The 22367-nt window shown below is 43.3% G+C and overlaps 2 protein-coding genes and 1 long non-coding RNA gene across 3 annotated transcripts; 1 reads left to right on the plus strand and 2 right to left on the minus strand.

Moving 5' to 3' along the window:
* Positions 1-1534: 1534 nt before the first annotated feature.
* LOC100822873 (nicotianamine synthase 2) lies at positions 1535-2958 on the minus strand. The gene has a single exon (XM_003572554.4). The coding sequence runs from the start codon at positions 2837-2839 to the stop codon at positions 1832-1834; it is 1008 nt and encodes a 335-aa protein (XP_003572602.1). The 5' UTR covers positions 2840-2958; the 3' UTR covers positions 1535-1831.
* Positions 2959-5685: 2727 nt separating this feature from the next.
* On the minus strand, positions 5686-6292 carry LOC112271917. Its single transcript, XR_002965455.1, has 3 exons — positions 6096-6292; positions 5789-6014; positions 5686-5716 (listed from the first exon to the last, which is right to left on the minus strand). It is a non-coding gene; the product is annotated as an uncharacterized LOC112271917 (long non-coding RNA).
* A 6895-nt stretch (positions 6293-13187) lies between these two features.
* Positions 13188-21017, plus strand: LOC100827491 (putative elongation factor TypA-like SVR3, chloroplastic). The gene is made up of 14 exons (XM_003572566.4): positions 13188-13419; positions 14121-14230; positions 15292-15495; positions 15726-15902; positions 16000-16152; positions 16939-17028; positions 17991-18125; positions 18215-18331; positions 18820-18971; positions 19052-19136; positions 19301-19395; positions 19650-19815; positions 19891-20086; positions 20396-21017. Exons 1-14 carry the CDS (start codon positions 13203-13205, stop codon positions 20530-20532), a joined length of 2034 nt encoding a protein of 677 aa, XP_003572614.1. The 5' UTR covers positions 13188-13202; the 3' UTR covers positions 20533-21017.
* The last annotated feature ends 1350 nt before the right edge of the window (positions 21018-22367 follow it).

Here is a 22367-nt window from a genome sequence, read left to right on the forward strand (position 1 = left end):
TAGATTTGAGAGTGGGAGACAGGGGCGGCATCATGCTCTCGTTGGAGAGGAAGGTGGGTGGGAGGAGAGCAAGCAGCGATGGCATTGAGCCTTCGAACCGTAGACCAGCGAAGGAGAGCAAACCACCACCAGCATTGAACTTGGCTCTAAATGGAAGCCTGGCCTAGTTTTTTGGGGCCATGTTGTTGGGGTGGGCGCTCTATTCATAATTTTAAACCGGACCTCCATTGAGCCGAAAAAGCGGGAATAGGAGACCTCGTCAGTGTTTCTCAAAAAAAAAAGAGACCCGTCAGTTTCTTATAAAAAAGGAGACCTCGTCAGTCTGCTAAGCGCAGGACCGCCCTCAACAGCGAATCAAAAAAACCTTGTCGAACCAGCTACTTTTGACGAAACCGATGATTAAGCCTCTCTGAGAAAACCAATCTGTGAAAATGATGCTATCTCTAGGTTTTTCAGTCGATCCCGATTCACTATCTCAAATTATTATGTGAATTATTATTTATATTGCCAAGTTTGTATTTTGCAGCATATGTTTTCATCTGTTCATTACAACATTAATGAACAAAAATATATTTATACCTTAAAGAATTGGACTGTGAACCGGTGAACCAGCAGTTCAACCAGGAAATTCCTGAACCGAGAGCCTCACCGATTCAGTCAATGGTTCGGTTTTTAAAAAGTATCATAGTTGAACCGCCAGTTGAACCGGAAAAAGCCGGAGCAGAGCGTACGTCCGATCATTTAAGACTACCGGTCCATACGAGGAAGCGAACTGGAACCAAGCATATTTCTCTGATGTGTGCCAAATAAACAATTAACTAATGGATTTGAAAATGTAACAGACCGCCACCATTGGTGAGTCTTTTATAAAAAAAAAAGATAAACGAGCAAGAGAAGAGAACCTATAGAATCCTCTGTACCTATTTACTCAATTATGATCCTCCTTTTTTAACGGGCTCGGCTAATTGGCGGGTGACAGCCCAAACCAAAAGCTAGGGACGAATTCCTACAACCCCAAAAAAGGTTGTCGGATTATATATATATTTGCCATTTTTGGCAACTTTTAATTTTTGGCTTGTCGAATTTTTATTTTTTGAACTTTCGATTTTAGTTTTTGAACTTTTAATTTTTATTCGAAGCTTTTAAGGATTTAATTTTCAACTATTTGTTTTACCTTTTTATTGTCTAGCAAAAAAAACACTTACCTCGTGGGGGGCCACCTTTGGGCGGGGGGGGGGGGGGTGGCGGCAAGGGTCAGCGGGAGGGGGCGGCGTGAGGGGCCTGTGCAAGGACGAGGGGTAGCGGCGGCGGCACGAGGGCAGTCCGCGGTGGTGGAAAACGCAACGTGGGGAGGGGGAGGGGGGGGGGGGTCGGGCCACTCGAGGAGGAAGAGAGGTCTCTTAGAGGAGGATTTCGTCTGGTGGGCGAACGAATGTCAAAGAGAGGTTTCGATTTTTAGCATCTTCCTCTGTTCTTAAAGTAGAAGCTTTGTCTGGGCGCGTTATAACTGAATTGCATGGAGAAAGTCCCGATATATATAGAACGTTCCACTAGATTTCCCATTTATCATTTGAAGGAAAATGAACATCCTTTTTATTTCCAACGGTTACACCGTACAAACAAACGACGACACCCACACTGTCCTGTTGCCAGTGTTTGGTGTCGAGTACATATAGGCACGTACGTAGGCGTAAACATCACACTTGCAAGACATAGGATTACTACTACGATACAAACTTACCTTGGTAGACAACAGCACACGATAGAGTATATTAATTATACTCGTGCCGGAATTATTGTTTGTTGGCCGGCGACGTCCACGAGCGTCCGATCAAAAGGAGAGCTCAGTGGTGGCAAACTCCACGCTCTTCTCCAGCATGCCGGCCTCCATCTTGCTGCAGCACCTGCAAGGCGGGCTCACCACCGGCACCGGCACCGGCGCGTGGCCACGCGCACCACGCCCATTCTCCTCCTTACCGAGCCCACGCGCATCGGCCGCCTTCCTCGCAATAATCACCGAGTTGACAACCTCATCGTCGGGGTGGTACACGGCCAAAACCTCAAAGCCGCCCTGGGTGATGAGCTCCGGGTCCACGATCGGGTACAGGAACCCGCGGGCCCCGTGCGCGCTCCGCACCACGAGCGCCGCCCCGTCCGCCATGTGGGCGCCCAGGTGCGCGATCACCGTAGCCTTGTCCTCCGCCGCCATGCCCACCAGCGCGGCCAGGAACAGCACGTCGTACTTCCCCAGCTCCCCCGTGAGCTTCGCCACGTCCGCCGTGTGGAACGACATGCGCGCCCCGACGTCCTTGTCGGCGCGGACCAGCTTCCTGGCGCGCTCGTTGGCCGACTCGCTCCAGTCGTAGTTGTCGAACAGCGTGTTGGGCAGGTGGCGCGCCGCCAGGACCAGCGACGTGAACGGCAGCGGGCCGGAGCCCACGAACGCCACGCGGGCCGGCTCGATGCCAGATGATGAAGGCATGTAGCGTGCGAGCAGGTCGTACTCCAGCTTGCTCAGGTTGATGTAGTTGCTGTAGTAGGGGAAGCAGTCGAGGTGGTCCAGCGGGTTGTCGAAGGCGGCAAGCTTGTCGGCGTAGTGCGCCTCCAGGTGGCCCTCGGCGGTGGAGCAGAGGCGGATCAGCTCCTCGCGCATCCTCTGCGCCTCCGGGCCCAGCTTCGTCACGTCCACGGGGCTCGGCGGCACGCACGCGGTCACCAGCTCCGTGAACAGCGCGTCCACCTGGGGGGATGGGCTCAGCGACGGCAGCTTGGCGATGGCGGCTTGCAGGCCCGTGATCTTCTGGACCAGCGCTGCCACCTCCTGGTTCTGGGCCTCCATTTGATCAGCGAACTTGGAGTTACCGAATGCACGCGCTCTGAATTATGGAGAAGATGGTTCAGGAGTTGCTAGCTAGAGTGCGCTTGAGGTAGTTGATGATCTGTGGTACGGCACTTGTGGGATATAAATAGCTAACCTGGACCTGGACGGAGCAACAAGAAAAAGCGCATGCGCATGCACGCAAACTTCACGCGTCCAGGCCAATGAGGCTGGTTTCATGCCTCTCAGTCTCTGCTACGGAGTATGATTTTTGTATACGTACGTGTTCAGATCATGATGTTGAAGTGGACATATATAATCTTTTCCTGTGTCTTTTTCTCTTCTCGAAATATCGCCTGTGAGCAAAGTATTGCAATCGACTCAATATCACATTACACTGGAGCATCCAGGATATCAGATATACGTTGCTTTGACGCTATTCTCCTGGCTGACCGCGTGCACTGGAGCATCCAGGAGCATCTAAGGGTGTGTTTGGTGTCCGTGGTGAATCCAGAATTCCCATTTCATCCCATACAAGCTGACTCTAGTCAAGTTGAGCTGAGATTTTCACATGTGTTTGGCAGACTGTATCTGTCGAGGTATGATGAGTTGAGATGTCGTTTGGTGGGCTGTGTCTGTTTAGGCATGTTGAACTCAGACTTTGTTTGGTAGAGTGCACGCGAGTAAGATGTGATTATACGTCTCTGACTTGGTGCAATGACCACACAAACTTATTCAAATTTCATCCATTACATCATAAATTCGAAACATAATTTACAGCAAAAATATACAGCACCAAAATACCGCAAAATGATATATTACCAAGGCTTACTTGAGTACATAATTCAGCATGTCAACATCACCAAAATATATAAAAGCTAACATACGAAATACGTCCAAATAACCAAGTCTGCATCATAATATACTAGGCATTACAAAAGATATAGATTTTGAAGTTGCATCAACACAGAACAACGCTTGAATGAGGCTTCACAAACATCAGCTTCCATTTTCATGAAATTAAGGCCTTTACCCTTATGCTCCGTCAAATAATCCAAAACAGCCGAGCGTTGATCCATGTCGAAATTGGTAAGGTCCATAACCGTTTTGCACAAATCAGGATGTGTTTCGGTATGGCAAGTGTTATTGATAGCACCAGCCACATCACGCAATGCATGAGACATGTTGTTTATCTGAATTGCATCTTCATCACTCAGAACCCGCTTCCTCTTTTTATTATTTGTTGAGCCAGAAGGTGAAGCTGTACTTGCTCCGAGGCCTTGAACTCCTAAATCGAAGGGGACTTGACCTTGCACAAAACCTTCACCATTGGTTTCTCCACCCTCCAAATCAATAGGCTTTTCTAAACCCTCTACTTCAATGGGTTTCCCCAAAGGCTCGTTAGATCCCATTGCGAACTTTCCTGTGGCTAGCTTATCGGCAAAGCAAGCTTCCATGTATTCATAGTTCACAAGTGGTGTGTTTAAAAATTCAGCATCCTTAGGAGTATCCTACATATATCATCAACAAAAATACATTTCAGCACTATAATAACATGTTTCCAACAAATTCCAGCAATGAAACAATGGATCTTTGGACATTTTAGCATGTTTTAGCAATGTATAACAATTATCAGCACGTATGGAAGATTTCAACATGTGTGTACATACCTGGGTATGCCCCAAGTAATGCTGGTCTTCTAAAACAATCATCTTTTGATCATCATCCCAAAGTGCCCCGCTTAGAAGTCTCAATTTCTCGATTCTTTGATACCTGACCTTCCACTTGCAGAGATGATTGGTTACTTGGGTGGTTGTCACATCATAACCGATGAGTTGGGTCAAAGCTTTTGCTGCTTGTGCAATATGGATCTCGTTGAATCCTTTCTTGGTCTTCACACCTTTCGCTACTATGTCGGCGAGACATCGCATCATGCATGCTGACATGAGAGGGGTCTAGTTCATAACCTTCGGAGCCTTCTTTTTTGTACCACCTACATCCGGAAGTTCGTGCTCAATTTCAGCCATCTACAGCAAAAGAGTTCCATCAATAATATCATGTTTTGCAGCAATAAAAGACATTTCAGCAGCAAACAAGTAATTTCAGCACTAAAGTAACACATTTCAGCACCATATTGTTATATTACACCAAGTTCCAGCACTAAAGTAACACATTTCAGCACTAAAGTAACACATTAGAGCACCAAAATGAGTCATTCCAGCACCAAAAAGCATATTCCAGCAATAAACAAGTATTTCCAGTACCAACACATTTCAGCACTAATTCAGCACTAAAGTAACACATTACAGCACCAAAAGGAGTTATTCCATCACCAAAAAGCATATTCCAGCAATAAACAAGCATGTTCCAGCAATAAAGTAACACATTTCAGCACCATATTGTTATATTACAGCAAGTTCCAGCAAGTTATACAAATAATAAAGTTACAACATGATACATCAAAAGTGTGCTACCCCCCTATTTGCCCACATGGCTTGTGCAAATTCATCCCTCTTTGCTTTCCAAGATTGATTATCGTAAGCAATGTCGTGGTGCTCTTCTTCAATGGGTTCGGGTTCCCATGTCACCGGTGGGAAATATTCATCTTCCCCAAATTGAAAGATCCAATTATGGAGAATTGCACAAGCTATTACTACTTTTACTTGGGTCTTGTAAGGATGGAATGGCTTATTGTAAACAAACTTCCACCGGTTCTTATACGTGGCAAAAGCTGTTTCAATTGTTATTCTTAAAGAAGAGTGTCTCAAGTTGAACAATTCTTTGTAATTTTCAGGATGATTCCCTGCACCATCTCCTTCAAGTGGTACCTTGTCCTACGGTATGGTGGAAGAAAACCCGGTCCCACGGCATACCCGGCATCAACAAGATAGAATTTTCCTACGAAATTCCAACTATTAGGTACATTAAAAACTATTGAGAAATATGTGGCTGCTAGGTTTAAATTATTACTCGGAGGAAGTGACAACCCATCATCCCTCTGCACAGCATCCGCAAGTATGAGGGCATCATGGGCTGACCCCTCCCAACCAGCAAGTACATAGGTAAACTTTAAATCAAAGTCGACCGCAGCCATAACATTTTGGGTAGTACCATCTTTTCTACCCCTAAAGGCGGACGAGATCTTTGCTGGGACTCTAGCCATGACATGTGTTCCATCAACTGCTCCAATACAATCCTAGTTCATAAATATGTAAGTATGAAGAGTGGAGGGAGGACGAGATAAATATATAGAGTTTTGCGAATAAAAGCAAGTTACCTTGAAGTAAGGATTGAAGCGGGTGTTCTCCTGAATTTTAGGGTGTATATTAGTGGAGGGAGGACGGATCATCTCACCTCGCAACTCTCCAACAGCATACAACACAGCCTTAAAATACCTACTTATTACTTCAATAGATCTTCTAAAAATCGGTTGAAGAGCTCGAAACCTTGTGTTGTGGCCAACTACCAGGAGAAACATGGATACTTGTTCCTCAATGGAAGTATGAATACTATCTTTCAATAATTCTCTCTCTCTCTCTAAACAAATTGCGCAGGCGAAAAAAGGGAGCTCTTTTCATTCTTAGCTGATTTGAGCAATTTATGTCGGTAGAATGATAGATATATCTCAAGTTAGATTCCCTAGCTATATCCATATCAATCCTACGACCTAATAACATCGGAGGAGATAAAAATCATATAAGCTCCCAATGCAGCTGCAAGAGAGGGGGCTTGCATGTTTAAGCTTGCGTGGCCTTATTGGGCCAAAAGTCGGCCCATCCCTTTTTAGGTCATTCTCTCAAAAAGACAAAAACACAAAAGACAAAATTCCTGACATTATTCTTTTTTTTAAGGGAAAGATGGGCTATCTATTGCAATAAAATGTTCCGAGAATTACAAAGATCGGCCGGCTTGTACAGGACAGAATCCGGCAAAGAGTTTAACAGAAAACCCGAGCCCCTGTTTCTACGAGGTTATGCGCAAGAACATTTGCAGTTCGCGCAACTTTAAGCACCCTAAACTCACTGACGGTTTCCAGTCTATGTTTGATCTCTTTCAGTACAAAGCACCACATTGAACGATCATGGTTATCTGCATCCAGTCCTGAGACCACGGTCTGGCAGTAGCTCTCTAGAATTACCTTCATGTTAAGGTTTGCACACAGCGCTTCAATGCCATGTAGACATGCGTGTGCTTCAGCCTCGTCCGCCGATGAGCATCTGGGACCATGGCCCCAAGAAGAGGCTAGGACTTGGCCAGAATATGAACGGAGGACAGCTCCCCAGCTGGCCTCCCCATTTTCAGCAAAGAAGCCAGCGTCAACATTTAGTTTAACCCAGCCCTCATCAGGTGGCTGCCAACAAACACCGGCTGCAACCATTCTCGACTTACCGAGCTGGTTCTGGTACGAGCTGGAGCTCCCCGCAGTAAGCACCCGCTGCTGCACCTTTGTCCCTGTAGTGCTGAGAGTGCAGCTAACCTGAGCTTTGTCACCAGCATTGATATTGTCCAGAGCTATCGCGTAGTTAGAGATAAAACTTGCAGAAGCCTCCACACTAACAGTCCCATCACCAAAGATTGCATCATTTCGCAGGTGCCACGCCCTCCACCACAACAACATGAGAAATTGTTGTGTCTTCGCATCAGCAGCATCCAGTAAGATCAAAACCCAATCATTTCCACTGCAGCGGGGATTCGCCTCAGCGGGGAGCTTCCATTGTCTTCTCATTCTCCGACGGAGTGTCCGGGCCTTAGTGCACGTCATAACTGCATGATAACTGCTCTTCGTCTCTCTGCCACAAATGGAGCATGTCGGAAGTGTTTTCTTGAGGCGCACGCTACAGAGCTCCTGAACCGCCAAAGAGTCCATTGCCAACTTCCAAACAAAAACACGGACTTTTGGAGGGAAGTTTGCTTTCCAGATCAGGTTCCAGAGCGGTCTGTCCCCGTCACTATTGAAATTTGAGCTACCTGCCTCTCCCCCGACAGTAGCATTTAGCGCAAGTCTGTAGACACTTCTAACACTGAAAATCCCATTTTTCTCTGGGAACCAGGCCACAATATCCTTCTCAATTGTCCTCAGAAGCTTGATCTGAAGGATTGCATCTGCATCATGGGGAAAGAAAATATGATGGACCAACTCCTCCTTCCAAGTTCTGGAGTCTTGATTAATCAAATCAGAGACCCGACGCAGCCGAGTTCTTCCTGCTTTCCCCAAGATACGTAGACCACCTCTAGGCACCCAATTATCACGCCAGATGTCAACAGATGAGCCGTCTCCAATGCGCCATAGATAGCCCTTCTTCAGCAACTCTAGACCATGTACAATTCCCTGCCAAACCGGAGATGAGGACTGAATAAAAGCAGTGTCCAGGAGGTTTCCATTGGGATAGTAGCGGGACTTGATAACTCTAGCACACAAACTTTCAGGTGAATCGAGAAGGCGCCAGGCTTGTTTTGCCAGCAATGCTTGATTGAATAAAGCTAGATCTCTGAAACCAATGCCTCCTCTTGACTTCGGTCTGATCATCCTATCCCAGGCCAGCCAGTGTACTTTCCTTCTGTCATGTTCGTCCCCCCACCAGAAGTTCCTAGTAATATGCTCAAGATCATTGCATAGTGTTTTTGAAAATTTGAAAACACTCATGGTGTAAGTTGGCAGCGATTGGATCACCGATTTTATTAGCACCTCTTTACCACCCGCCGACAAGTATTTCTCTGACCAGTCATTGAGTCTCTTGCAGGCTTTGTCCTTTATCGATTGAAATTGATCCCCTTTCATACAACCTTCCGGTATTGGCAGACCCAAGTATCGCTAATCAAAGGATGTGTTTGTCACCCCCAAAATATTTGCAACCGCAATTATGTTTCTGCTTGAGCATCGCTTTCCAAGCATCAAGGAGCATTTTGACGAGCTAAGAAGCTGACCTGTGCAGCGTTCATATTGATTGAGAATTCTCTTCACCACCCTTGCTTGTTCAGCGTTCGCTTGGAAAAACACCAGGCTATCATCCGCGAAGAGCAGATGCGAGATGCCAAGTGATCGCCTGACGAGTCTCAGTTCTCGGAGGGATGCAGACTGGATTTCCTTTGCGAAGAGGCAGGAAAGACCATTCGCGACGAAAAAGGAAAAGGAAGGGCGACAAGGGATCCCCTTGCCGAAGTCCTCTGGATGGTCGAAACTAGTCCAGAACTTGCTCGTTCACTCTTACCGCATACTTGACAGATGTGACACATGTCATAATCGACCTCACCCATTTCTCGCAAAAGCCGTATTTTCTGAGAGCACTTTCAAGGAAACCCCAATCGACCCGGTCATATGCTTTTATCAGATCAAGCTTGTAGGCACAAAAATCACCCTTTGTCGAATTTTGCTACAGAGCATGGATACACTCAAAGGCGATTATGTCATTGTCCGTAATCATTCTCCCCGGCACAAAAGCACTTTGCATTTCTGAGATTATATCATTCAGGAGGGGCCTCAGTCTATCCACCAAGCATTTTGCCATGATCTTGTATACGACATTGAAAAGACTAATGGGGCGGAAATCTTTCAGGCAGGTTGGGTTCTTTACCTTAGGAATAAGAACAATCACCGTGTCGTTCACCCCTTCAGGCATAGTTTCAGAGTCAAAGAATTTTTTAACTGCTGCAGTAATATCTTTCTTAACCACTGCCCAATGACGCTGAAAAAACCTAGCAGGGAAACCGTCGGGCCCGGGGGCTTTCAGTGGACCAATCTGAAAGAGGGTGTCCCCAATTTTTTCATCCGTGAAACTCTTACAGAGAGCTTCATTCTCCAGGTCGTCAACTTTGGGTTGGATGCAGTCAACAAGCATGCCCAGTTCCACACTGGAATCTTTCGTGAACAGCTCACAGAAGTAGTCAGTCACTGCTGCATGGATAGTACCTACATCATCTGTGACTGTACCATCGGCAAGTTGTAGCTTTGAGATGCTATTTTTCTTTACTCGCCAGGTTGCCTTTCAATGGAAAAAGGAAGTGTTTCTATCCCCAGCTCGGATCCAATCTAACCGAGATCTTTGGTGCCACTTCACCTCATCCTTTTCCAAAAGTTCATCAATCTCGGCCGAAGTTCTCTTGTACAATTTCCTACCTTCGGCATCACGTTTATGAACAAGGGAAGTCAGCTGCTTCCTCTTCCTCTCAATGCTTTTACCAATGGCCCCAATAGTTTGGTGACTCCATTTCTGTAGTGAATTCATCACCCCCACAAGATTGCTGTAACAACTCCCAGGTCGTCACCTTTTTGGTATGCAAGCCAGGCCTTCTCAACTTCCTCTCCTAGCTTTTCTTCCCTTTCCCAGTACACTTCATACCTCTGGATCCTAGTGGATCTTGATGCTTTCTCTGTGGGGGTTATCAGAAGTGGGCAATGGTCAGACCGAGTAGTGATCAAATGGCTAACTTCACACTGGGGGAAGTGTGCCATCCACCCGGGTGTCGCCACAGCTCGATCAAGATTATTCATGCTTGCATTTGTCTTTTTTGTTTCTCAATGCATATAATGAATTTGGTTTTGAAACTTTGCAAGGTGGTAGACACATATCTTATGAACCCACTCAATTTATTTCAAAAAAATTGAAAACCTTTTAGAGGTGCTACCGTGCGTTGGTAGCACGGTAGCACCTAAGGGGATGGGAGCACCAGATATTTGAGAGAAAATATAATGAATTTGGGTTTAAAACTTTGTAAGGTGGTAGACTCTTATCTTATGAACCCACTCAATTTATTTCGAAATTTTCGAAAAAAATTTAGGGGTGCTATCGTGAGTTGGTAGCACGGTAGCACCTACGGAGGTGGGAGCACTGGAAATTTTCTAGGAGCACTAGAAATTCTCTCAAGGTGACGTGATGCCACTAACATGTACCCCCTCCTTCCGTTTCATAATTCTTGTCGAAATATTACATGTATCTAGACGCTTCTTAAGAATAGATACATTCATTTTTTGAGAAATTTGAGACAATAATTATGGAACGGAAGGAGTACTTCTAACGGTGCGTTTGCTTCTGCTTTGCTTCTGGGAAAAGTTGCTTTGATTTTTCTGCTGTGGAAAAGCTGCTTTACTTTTTTTGCTGTGGAAAAGCAGGAAGCGTGTTTGGTCGGAGCAACTGTTTTTGTTTTTATAATGACCTAATGACTGTTTATATGTGGATTGATCGTAAATCGATGATCTTTGCGTTGATTGTAATGACGAAGAGAAATATCATGTTTAGAAATTTCAAAAATAACAAGTGAAAATTTTAAATATTCGTTATAAAATTGATATCCACATAAAAGATTCAATAAAAGTTCCCAACATGACATACATTATCATCATGTAGTACAAAATTATCAATCAAATCGCCTGATGTGCAGTGCAGCCATGAAGTTAGCTAGCGAAAAATCGAGTCAAGTCTCGTGATTTAGGGGTCTGGGTATCAATGCCATCGGTCTCGGCATCGTCCCGCCCAGGTTCGTCTATTCCTTTGAGTACACGCATGCTAGGCTTTTCGTATAGCATCGTGTCTCGCCCGGGTTGGCCCACCATGCATTAACATTCAATGTCGGACTGACCGGATTTGGCTCAAGTCTGACATGTTCATGTCCAGGTGAACACTGTGTTTGGTCCAGCCGCGGTGTTCTTTTGGCCCAAGTCTGATCACTTTTTGCAAACCACGTCTCACAGCTCCGAGAACTAACAAGGAATATTTTAGCACAATATACGGATCAAAAACTGTACATGATGACATCGAAACCAAAACTTGAACAAAATAGTTGTAGTACTAATTTGAACTGTGAAGAGTTTTTTCGAGTAAAAAGAGCTAGCCCCCAATTTTATTATTGAAACAAGATGAGTATTTAGAGATTTTTACGGGACAGTAATGAAGTTCATTTGAACTGAAGAGTGGAATTAGCAAACACAAAATTCTCTTGTTGATTGCGCAAAAAAAAAAAATCCTCTTGTTGAGGAAATTTCAATCCTACCAAATCTCAAAGCATATGCATCAATTCCAATCCAATTTTCTAATCAACAACAAGATCTGAACGAACATTTTCACGATGGACAATAATTTTACAGATAAAGGCCATATAAACCAAACTGTAATACTTATTCTAGAAAAAAGAACTAATCAACCGAGATTATATTAGGTTTAAGCATTACGGGTAACAATGGAAGCCTTCCAGCAATTTCTCCAACACAATCGATTGAACATGTTGAATTAACAACGAAAAGAATGAGAACAGATCAAGATGAGAGAGATGACTATCAACGACGGCAGTTGCTGGCGGCAGCAACACTAGCGGAGAGAGAGATAAGCGGGGTCATGGAGAAAAAAGGAACGACGTTGGCCCGTGGTTGCTGGAAACGGCGGTTTCTCCAACACAATCGATTGAACATGTCGAATTAACAACGAAAAGAATGAGAACAGATCAAGATGTGAGAGATGACGGCGGTTGCTGGCGGCCGGCGGCAACACTAGCGGAGAGAGAGATATGCGAGGTTCATGAAGAAAAAAGGAACGACGTTGGCCCGTGGTTGCTGGCAACGGCGGCACTAAAAGGAAGAATAAGAAAACAATCAACCGGTATATGATTTGGGATGGGGCCGCAGGGTGTGAAGTGGGAAAGGACGAGGATAAGGCTGGTCATAGTGCATAGTAACATAAAGTAGTAACATGTATATGTTACTGGTTTATGTTATTATGTAAATAGTGAGGGTAATATAATTTGTGGTAACATATAAACTTCATTAATTGTCTTATAGACTAATTCTATCTTGGAAAATGTGATGTGATGGTAACATATCTAGTTACCATCTTTCTCTTTTTTCATTAATTATCATGCCATGTCACTAAAATGTCTAGTTGGCATCTATATTATTACTTAACACCATGACCAGCAGGCTAAGGTGGAATTCGAAAGGACGAGGTCAGACAGACTTGGAAACATGAAACCCGTTGCTTGTTTTCCTCTTCGAGCGAGCGCCGCCACCCTTCCCTTCCCATCCCGCTGCCGAGCAGCGCCCCTGCCCCCTCGCTCCGTCTCTCGTCTTCCTCCTCGTGGGAGCGCCTCCACCTCCCCTTCGGTTCTCTCGCTCCCGTCACCTCACGAACAGATCCCGCCCTTTAGGCTTTAGCTCCCTGTTTCATCTCCTTAATATTCGCCAATTCGTAAGTGAGGCAAAAATCAAGGTAGGGCCAAAGACTCTCACTCTCACCTAGCCTAACGCCGGGGCGGCCGACGTGGCTCGCCTTGCAGCGGCACGAAAGCCATGGTCGTTATCCCCCAAGGCTCGCCCGCTATTTCCCCGCCTTACAAAACCCCCAAACCCACCCAAACCACCCGCCGCGGCAGCATCCATTCCCCACTCTATCCCCCACTCATGCAGATGCAGACCATCACCCTCCGCGCCGCCCCCTCCGCCCGCCGCCCTGCGCTGCCGCCGCCGCCGCCGCCGGCCAGCTCCTCGAACCTGTCCGCCGGCCGATGCTTCCTCCTGCCGTCTCCTAATTCCCACCGCCGCAGGTCCCGCTCCCTCAAGGTCTCGGCCTCCCTCGAGCAGGAGGTCAAGGAGCGTGCCGACTCCCCGTCTCCCTCCGGTAAATGAAACCGTCGCTTGTTCCCTACTTTCTCGGCATGATAAGGAGTCGGAAATTTAAATCCAGCGACGAAATGGTGCGTGAAACTTGGTGTGTTTTGGGCAACAAACTGAGTCAGTTAGTGTGATCGTGCCAGTGCGTGTGGCTGCTGGTTCCCTTGTATTGTAAGTGATCTAGCAGAGCGTGCCAGTGATGGTTTTGTTTCGCCGACCAATTTGGTTACACCGTCGCCCGCGTCAGTGAGCTGAAATGAGCTTGCAATGTTTGATTGCGTGGCTCCTGTGTTTCCTGGTCATGGAATGAGTGGCAAGCGGGCGCCCTGTTGCTTTAGAATTAAGTTTACACACGGCATTTATGTCCGGTGCAGGTGTGTAGCAATCATGGCTTTACAAGATGATACTAGCTGCTAAGCCCGAACCGATGAATTTATGGTGCAAGGTTCCGACAATTTTTAAAATTTGATTATTGGTAGCCATCCTTGCTTTTTAGATTGAGTTTTGCTGAAATAGCCATTTTACGCAAAATACATGTACACACACCATCTTCATCTGGATACTAGCTTGTTTGGTTCCAAAGTAAAAAAAAAATGACTTGGATTATTTATGGTCTCAAAAGTTCTCCATGAAATTTTTCTACATATATTTACTTCCCCTCTCTCCTTTCCGGAAATGCCAATTTATGTACTTCACTGGATTATACAGCGGGAAAGAGTAGTCAAGCAACAAGAAGAGATGTCAGAAATATAGCAATTGTTGCTCATGTCGATCATGGAAAGACAACGTTGGTTGATTCAATGTTAAGGCAGTCCAAGGTACATCTCAGCAGTACTATCTTTTTCTTTCTGAGATTAATTTTGTTTCAAGTAACTGGTTACACATTGAATTTATCAGTCAAGGAAACTGTATGCAGAAGAAAAGCATCCATACTTTGGAAATATAACACTAGCTGTTCCCATATAGTCACCATTTGATTTCTTGTTATTTGTCCAAATTTGGTTTGTTAAGTTAATAGAACTGAATTTATAGTCTGGTTTTGCTGTTACTTTTACTTTATTTGGGTGGGGTCTCAACTATTATTGTTTGCCCTTGTTCGGTTTGGTAGGTTAATACTCTGAGTGATCTTCTCACACCAACATAGTGTGTTGGCATTGGATGGTATATGTTTGTCACCTCACCATTTAGGGACTCTGACATAGCAGCTAAATTGTTATATAAGTAGGTTAAAAATATTCCTGTTGAAAGCTGAACGTGATTTTAGTTTTAACAATAACCTACTGTAGCCTGTAATTATCTATGGTCATATTTAGAGCTAAAAGATTGGTATATTAATACGAGGCTCCCCAAATTGAGAGGAAAACATACATGAAAACAAATTTAAAAACTATTTTATTTTTGAGTTATACGGTATGTGAAGTGATAAAGATATGTTTGCTAATATATGAGAAACAGCAATATGCCACCACTCTGATAGCCCTGGAAATCCAGATTGGTTATGGTGGTTAGAGTCCCTAACTCATATGCCACTCGGCCACCGACCTAAAACTTGTTATGTGTAGTTGCATAGTTATTCACTTTTGGTTGTGCTGATTTTATCCACGTTATATCTAGATAACTTTTGTTTGCTGAAACTAGGTGTCTTTGTTCAGTTTACTTCCTTTCCTGCGTGAATCAAAACTAATGTGTTGAGGTATTAGTAACAGCGACTTCAGATAGATTATAAATTATTTTGTGAAAGATTTTGTTGAATCACCTGTCGTAGCACAAAGCAATACTGTATTTTCTCTTAGGGAAATCAATCAATAGTGTATATAATGTGAATGTTTCCATTGTTGTATAATCGTATTACTCTGACTGTTTACCTCACTGTACACAGGTTTTTCGAGAAAATCAAGTTGTGCAGGAAAGGATAATGGACTCGAATGATCTCGAGAGGGAAAGAGGAATCACTATACTGAGCAAAAACACATCAATAACTTATAAGGGCACTAAAATCAATATTATTGATACTCCTGGACATTCAGATTTTGGTGGGGAGGTGGAACGTGTTCTCAACATGGTGGAAGGAATTCTCTTAGTGGTACTAGTTACAATTTCCCCCTTTTTTAGATGCCATGTTTCTTATTTAATGCATAAGACCTTTTTGGGGACACACACATTTGAATTCCTATGCGCTTCCTGCCGCTAGTTGTTCAATCTTTCACTACATGTCACCCAAGTTCCTATCAAGCAGATATTTTGAATAGTCTAATGTGGCTTGAGTCAACAGGTGTAAGAACATCTGATTCATTAAGCCTTTCCGCTATGTAGGTTGATTCTGTGGAGGGGCCTATGCCACAAACGAGATTTGTTCTCAAGAAAGCTTTAGAATTTGGACATGCTGTTGTGGTAGTTGTAAACAAGGTTGACAGACCTATTGCTCGTCCAGAGTTTGTGGTTAATTCAACATTTGAGTTGTTTATCGAACTAAACGCAACGGATGAACAGGTAAAAGAGCTAAGGGTGATTGTTATTGATTTGATTTATTCTTTTGGAGTATCAACAGTGGTCATAACCTAGTCCTCATCCTTTTTTGCAACATTAGTGTGATTTCCAAACAGTCTATGCAATTGGCCTTAAAGGAAAGGCTGGGATGTCTGCGGATGATTTGGCTGATGATCTTGGACCCCTTTTCGAGGCTATTCTTAGGTGCATACCTGAACCACGCATTGAGAAAGATGGCGCCCTCCAATTGCTCGTGAGTTATAATGTTTGTTTTTTATATTTCAACGTGCTATGTATCATCTTCCATGCTTGATTTTCTATGATGGCACTAAATTACGTTTACAATCACACATGACCCGTTTCATGGGTGTGGTCTATACCTAGGACTTTCTCCATGTATTTATTATCTTTTACCGTCATTGTAGCTATTGCTTAGAGGTATGTTTTTCATTATTGTGCAATACTAACTTTTACCTCGCATGGTACCTCTTAGCTCAGATACTATACATTGCATCATTTGCTTTATTATACTTGTATTTTCATCTTTGATGAAGCATAAATTTAAGATGCTTCAATTTATTCAATGGGGAGGAATAAAGTTAATCTAAGTTGCTGAAAGTCATGTCATAGAAATGAAGTTATGTATTTTGTTTGAGATTGCTGAAATTTTATATTCCGGGAAGAAATAAAATCTTTGTACAGCTAATGTTGCTTTTCCCATAATTCATGTTCGCAGTTCGTGTCATGTGACTGATTTGGCATGCACAGTTACATATTTCTATTGCAAGTATGCCATTGCTATTTTGAAGTCACATAAACTTATCTTGCGCAGTATATCAGTACCTTAGCTAATTTATTACTCACATTGCTTCCTTCTTTTTGAAAAAGCTTGAATTGTCTTCTTCTGAAATATTCTGCCGAAATGATTTCATGAATCCTCGGCATATTTTAAATGGTCACAGGCGATATGCGTACTTATCTTTCATTGCTTCCAGTTCTATGCTCAATTCCTCATCGAAAAACACCGACTGATATGCAGGTATCTAATACTGAATATGATGAACATAAAGGAAGAATAGCAATTGGACGACTTCATGCAGGAGAACTGCAGCGAGGCATGGAAGTGAAGGTATCGTTTTGGCTAACTTGCTCTTGTTTCTGTTTGATAACATAAACAACACCTATACGAAATAGTGTCGGATCATGGACAGGCACAACTGAAGGGAAGTAATCCTTGTGCAACTGAAAATAAACGAGTAAATTTTCTCTGTGCTATCGCGATCATTATGAAGAAAATGAATGATGATGACATATTCTAGAATATTGGGCATTTCCAGCAGCACTGGGAATCTATTTTTCTTAGCGATTGTATTTTCCATCTCAAGCCACGATGGCACTAAATGAATTTGTGGAAACTAACTAAATTATAGTAAGTGGTATATGCCGCCATAGCAGATGTATTTTATGGAAAAATGTTATCTAAATGAGGCCTCAAAGCAGGTGAATATATTTTTCATTAATACCCTGGTTCCCTGATCTTATATTTAAGGTTACCTTGTTTTGATCCATACAATGGTTTTCCAGAGGAAGTGAGTACATCAAATATACAAGTTCATGTAGCTGCTTTGGTGTTCCAGTTCCGAGTAGGCTCTGGTTCTGTTTTGTCGTACTCTTTGAAAGCTTAGTTAATGCATCCAATTTTCTTATTGGCTTCCCAGCTTATGTGTAGCGTCTATGTGAGCAACCATTACACTTCTCAGTTAAGGAACACATTCCAATCTAGAAGTTTTTTAAATTAAATATGTCAATAGTGATGGGGCATGGGAGACTAGTGTTGGGGGCACTTAAAGTGTTAAACTGCACCTTTTGATGATAATTTTCTCTCTCTCTATCAAAGGTGCTTAATCTTAATAATCAGAAACCAGTGTTGTAAGTTTGATCTTGAAAGCAATGCCTACGCATGCTATCTCATTTGTTGCCTTGTTGGCCTGTAACCACTGTGTCTCTTATTGGGTATTGTTTGAAGAAAACTAAATAAACATCTTCGTCTATAACTGTACTATAGCTTCCATTTATTAACACATTTTACAGGTGTGTACACCAGATGATGCTTGTAGGATTGGCAAAATAGGCGAGCTTTTTGTATTTCAGAACTTTGGACGCGTTCCAGTTGAATCTGTCAGTGCTGGTGACATTTGTGCTATATGTGGAATCAATGATATCATGGTTGGTGCCTGTTCATCTTTTATTCAAATATTTCAGTGTACCTTTATGCTTATAACATGATTTTTTTTAAACTTGTTTGAACTATGCAGATCGGGGAAACTATAGCCGACAAAGTTAATGGAACAGCGCTGCCCACTATCAAAATTGAGGAGCCAACAGTTAGAATGTCTTTCTCCATCAACACCTCACCTTTTGTTGGACGAGAGGTCTCTCTAAAATTAACATTTAACTTAAGGCATTCTATCTCCACTTTCTTAGAATGTTCCGCTAGAAGAAAAGCGAATGAAAAAAATGGCTAGGATATTCTTAATTATAAAAAGGTTTTCAGTCCGAGCGAGTGTAATGCGTGCAAGGCACATTGTATGGTCATCTGGGAAAGTTAAGTTATTAGAGGAAATATTGTTTTGTTTTGCTTTCCTGAAACTGAAATGCTTAGGAAGTTTGAGTTGTTGTATTACACATATGTCAAGCTTTACGCTGTTGTGCTCTGAACTGATGGAAAACGGATTGATGTCCATTAAAGAACTCTTTTGTTGAATTTTTTATCCACGACCAAAGTTATTTAAATGAATGCTATCTAGGATGGTTATTTGTGTTCTTCTAGAACCCATGCTATTTAAAGTATAATACAGTAGTTGAGTTTGTTCTCTATCTAATGCTGAAATGTATGTCTTTCCCTTTGGCTCTATCCCAGGGAAAATTTGTCACTAGCCGAAATCTCCGTGATAGGCTATATCGTGAGCTTGAAAGGAACTTGGCTATGAAAGTAGAAGATGGGGAAACTGCTGACACATTTCTTGTTAGTGGCAGAGGCACACTGCACCTCACCATATTGATCGAGAACATGTAGGAACTTCTAATCTTTTGTCACTATCAGTAACTTGTTGGAGTCACTGGCATTGTCCTAACGATATAATTTCATGCAGGCGGAGGGAAGGATATGAATTTATGATTGGACCTCCAAAGGTCATAAACAAGACAGTAAACGGAAAGCTACTGGAGCCCTATGAGGTATTTCTCCCCCTCAGTGACAGAACTGAATTGGTGTATATTTTGCTGATTTCTCACAGAAAAGCAACTTTTGTGACATTACCATTGATGTGCATTCACCTGGACTGGAACTCCTTAGTCCTCAGTTTTCATGTAACTAATGTGTTCTTATTACCGTCACACAGATAGCTGCTGTGGAGGTTCCAGAGGAATATATGGGATCAGTTGTCGAGCTATTGGGCAAAAGGCGTGGGCAAATGCTTGACATGGAAGCTAGTGGGTTCGTACTATAGTTTATTCACCAGATAAGGAGTGCTATTGCTCCACTGGAAAAATAATTTTTACTTTTTTTCTTTATGAAAGAAATTGATTAAAAAGAGAAAGAAGATATAGGCTGCCGTCAACAGATTTCACATTCTTCCAGTTTAAGTATATTGCATTGCATCATTGCCAGTCTGTTGCAAACTGCAAGTTCTCGATATCGAATTGTTGCCAATTTCTTCCCATATAACAATACGCCATTTCAAATGGCAGGCCGGAGGGAACTTCACTGCTGAAATACAAGGTTCCAACCAGAGGCCTCATTGGGCTCCGGAACGCGGTTCTAACAGCTTCTAGGGGCAGAGCTATACTTAACACAATCTTTGACAGCTATGGCCCATGGGCTGGAGATCTTAGTTCACGTGATCAAGGCTCATTGGTATGAATAACTTTTAAGTATGTTAGTCTTTTTCTTCAGTTTTCTTCATCATCTAACATTGACGAGATGATCCAGGTGGCATTTGAAGGTGGAAGTACTACTTCTTATGCGTGTGTTAATGCACAAGAAAGAGGTGTACTATTTGTTAAACCAGGGCAGGATGTTTACAAAGGCCAAATAGTTGGTATCCATCAGCGACCAGGTGATTTAGCCCTTAATGTGTGCAAGAAGAAGGCTGCAACAAATGTTCGCTCCAACAAGGAAACTACAGGTGAAACTCCATAAGCCAGTACTACTTCTCTTTCTGAAAATACCTGTTAAGTAAACTACTACATGTAGCAAGCAATAATTAGAAATATCTTATTGTATTTATCATCATGGTGTGTCCTCTGGCATGCATTAATCCTGATCATGCTTTGGAGAAGTAATTTTTCAAGGACTATGAAGAAGTAATTAGTGGTCCAATAGCCAATGAATATTGACGTGTTCTTATGCACTAAGAATCATATCAGCAGACAATCTTATTTTGATCCAAATGTGATTAATTCTTACCATTTTCTATTTCTCCTTTTTGTTGCAGTGGTTCTTGATGAACCTTTAAGCTACAGTCTGGATGACTGCATAGAGTATATTCAAGAAGATGAGCTAGTTGAAGTTACACCTGCGAGCATCCGCATGTGCAAGAACCCAAAAATTTCTAAGAAGGGCAAGAACTAGTTGATGTTACTGCTGCAAGGATCCTACATTATGGGAGCATTTCATTCTTGAAGCACCAGTTTCAGATAGAACCTGGCAGTTGCTTTGACTGAGATTGATAATGGCTGCTATACGTGAGAAATTCCATGAGTCAGTCGCCAAGTTAATTTTGGTGGTCTGCAGTTTTCAGATATAGGATTATACTCAATTTTGCAAAGACCAAATGGCCAAATTAGTCCTCGCGAGGGAGAAGCTGTGGTGGTCTTTTTTGGCCGCTGATAAGCTTTTTTTATTTTTATTGTACAGCAATCTCAGCTGTTACATATTCTTAATTCACATAGTGCAACCTAGCAATTTTCGGCTTGAAAAAGATATTGGACTTTTCGAGCAAATGGGGTATACCGTATACAGCTGTTACTGATACATATACCATTTTTTGTAGTTTGAGATGATGTACTGCCAAATACCAAGTTACAGTGACACATTAAAAACTGCTGGTTCTCTGAGTTTCCTTGTTCTCAAACGAATGAAGAAATTAGGATTCCAAGTTACAGCTAGCCTTTCACAGCTAGCCTTTCATTAGAAGCTGCGCCTATCGATTACCTGTAATGTCTTATGATCGAGAACTGACAATCTGACGTAGTACAACAGAACATTGCTACAGCCGACAAATAATTAAACCAAAAATGGATAACTTCATTCATTACAGACAAATATGCATGTTGCTGCAACGAATACTTGGGCGTATACATGATACTTTCTCCATTTCACAAAGAATGGCACGCACGCATTTCAAAATTTTGCTTTGACCAATAATTAGACTAATGATTTGAGCCTTATGTGTTACAAAAATTATATCATTAGATTCGTATTTTAAAAACCTTTCCAACGATATAAAATTTGTAACATATAGTTTATATACAATTGGTCTAAACGTTGGTCAAAATTCGATCTCAAAAAGCGTGGACGCCATTCTTTGTGAAATGGAGGGAGTATAATTTCTGCTCTAACTCTAAGGGGCTACAAAACTTGGTGCTGATGCAAGTTATGGTGACGAAGATCGTCAGACAACTGGCCCAGTTTCCCCACAATCTTGTCCTGCATCTGCCCAGCAGTATTCTCCAAAATCCAGAGCGGTAGCGGAATTAATCAGCAAACCACTCCAGGATGACCTGCGTCGCCGGATCTTCAAAATCAATTGACTGCTCCGGCATGCTGATGAACTGTTGGTCCGGAGTCAGTGGCGTCGGGCCGTACTCTACGAATTGCCCCCACATGCTGGATTCTTGGTACACAGGCAGAGGTGCTGTGCCGTACCCAGCAAAGTTCACCGGGAAGCTTGTTTCTTGGTCCATCTGCAGCGGCATCGTGAATTGCTCCGAGACGAATTGCTCCAGGATGCCGGATTCTTGGTCCATATGTACCAGCATGCCGGATTCTTGGCCGAAAGGCAGTGTCGTCGAGGCGTGCCCCATGGCTTGTTGTTCTTGATCAACAAGCTGCTGCTGCATTGGGAAGGCCGGTTCTTGCTGATCGGTCCAAGAATCTGTTTCTTGCTGCGTCAAGAAAGGTTCTTGATCACAAGCACGTGCTGCACCGGCGGAGTGATCTTGATAGCCCGTCGCGATCGAAGAAGGCGCCGAGGTTGCGAGTTGATCGTCAGAATCGGGAACCCGCTTGCGCTTCTGGCCGTGGCCCGTGAAGGTGATGCGGCAGACCTTGAAAGAATTGTAGTCCGACGGCTCGGCGATGGTGTACTCGAGCATCACCCACCCCGTGCTGCCGGTCCTGCCGCTGCCTCTGTGGAAGTTATACCTGTACTTCTGCCAGCAGACTACGGTCTCGTCCTCGCCGCC

The sequence above is a fragment of the Brachypodium distachyon genome, chromosome 3 (assembly GCF_000005505.3).
Source record: "Brachypodium distachyon strain Bd21 chromosome 3, Brachypodium_distachyon_v3.0, whole genome shotgun sequence".
NCBI classification, from domain to species: domain Eukaryota; kingdom Viridiplantae; phylum Streptophyta; class Magnoliopsida; order Poales; family Poaceae; genus Brachypodium; species Brachypodium distachyon.